This window comes from Etheostoma spectabile, chromosome 4 (assembly GCF_008692095.1).
Source record: "Etheostoma spectabile isolate EspeVRDwgs_2016 chromosome 4, UIUC_Espe_1.0, whole genome shotgun sequence".
NCBI classification, from domain to species: Eukaryota; Metazoa; Chordata; class Actinopteri; order Perciformes; family Percidae; genus Etheostoma; species Etheostoma spectabile.
Genome location: NC_045736.1, coordinates 36076672 through 36077867, shown reverse-complemented (window position 1 = coordinate 36077867; position 1196 = coordinate 36076672). Strand labels below are relative to the sequence as shown.

Genomic DNA, 1196 nt, shown 5'->3' with positions numbered 1-1196 from the left:
AACTATGTAAATATCCACACTCCTTATATTTCTTTATTTATATTTATATTATTTGTGCAACTGTAACACAGAGTTTCCCTTTTGGCATCAATAAAGTATTTCTGATTGTGATTCACTTGGACTGCACCCCACCCTCCGTGACCGGCGGCACTACTGCTATGGACCGCAAACGCCTGCAGAGAGTGGTGAAGACTGCAGGGAAGATCACCAGGACTCCGCTACCCTCTCTGCAGAGCATCGTCCATCGCAGAGTCCCTAGGAGAGCCACCTGTAACTGTACTCAACTGTTTACATTTCTCCAGTTGGCATTCTTTACAGTTTATTATCATAATTCTTGTTTTATTTTTCACATGCTGCTTTTTATAATTGTTTGATTTTGTATGTGTGTAAATATATATATAGTATATGTTACAGGTACAGGGAAATATGTTTCCTTATGACAATAAAACTTTGAACATGAATTTAACAGGCAAAACTCATAATCTTTCATAATAATCTTTCAGCATATTGTAATTCAAGTGGTCTAAGAGAAAACAAGACTTTTGCACCTCCTCTTGTTTTCAGGCTTCAGTAAATGTAGCCGTCATGGGAGTCCTTGGCCAATCGCAGGCCCCCGGTTGTGACGAGGGGAAAGGGAGAGCAGCAGGAAGAGGTCTCACTCTACTTTAAACTAGCATTTCTTTTGCATTCTACCCACCGCAGCTCTGAACTAATTTTAATAATTTATCAAATTTTTTGTTTTGTTTTGCATGATGTTTGTATTTATTTCTTGCTCTAATATAAAAAATAATGTAGTGGAGGTTTTCACAGGTCCACTCCTAGCTCCTAGTAACTAACACCTGTCCCAAGACCTGAGTCAGACCAAGTCCAAATTATACTCAGAAAAAGACAGGAATTAGGTGACGTCAAGCACTGCCAAGATGGCCATTCATTTTATCTTTATAGAAACCTATGGCTGACATCATCGAGACTACGCCCTTATTTTATACACACTATAGTAAGAGCGCACACTCAGTATGTCACTCAGGGACGGGCGTTTTTGCCACCGGGTCCAGGCCTTGTTATTTGAGTTTGCATAAATGGGTGGACCATGTTTTGAGTCTTACTGTGTTGTGGATGACAAGAAACTCACCATGGCGGCTCCCACTGCGATGCCGGCAAAGCCCATCTGCACCAGAGAGAGAGAGAGAGAGAGA

General features: G+C 41.0%; 1 protein-coding gene across 1 annotated transcript in view; it reads right to left on the bottom strand.

The window, feature by feature from the left end:
* Nucleotides 1–1196, bottom strand: part of pdhb (pyruvate dehydrogenase E1 subunit beta) — an 18695-nt gene that overhangs the window by 15079 nt on the left and 2420 nt on the right. The window contains exon 5 of the mRNA XM_032513636.1: nucleotides 1133–1168. Within this exon, the coding sequence (XP_032369527.1) occupies nucleotides 1133–1168 (36 nt within the window). The remainder of the gene's footprint in view (nucleotides 1–1132; nucleotides 1169–1196) is intronic.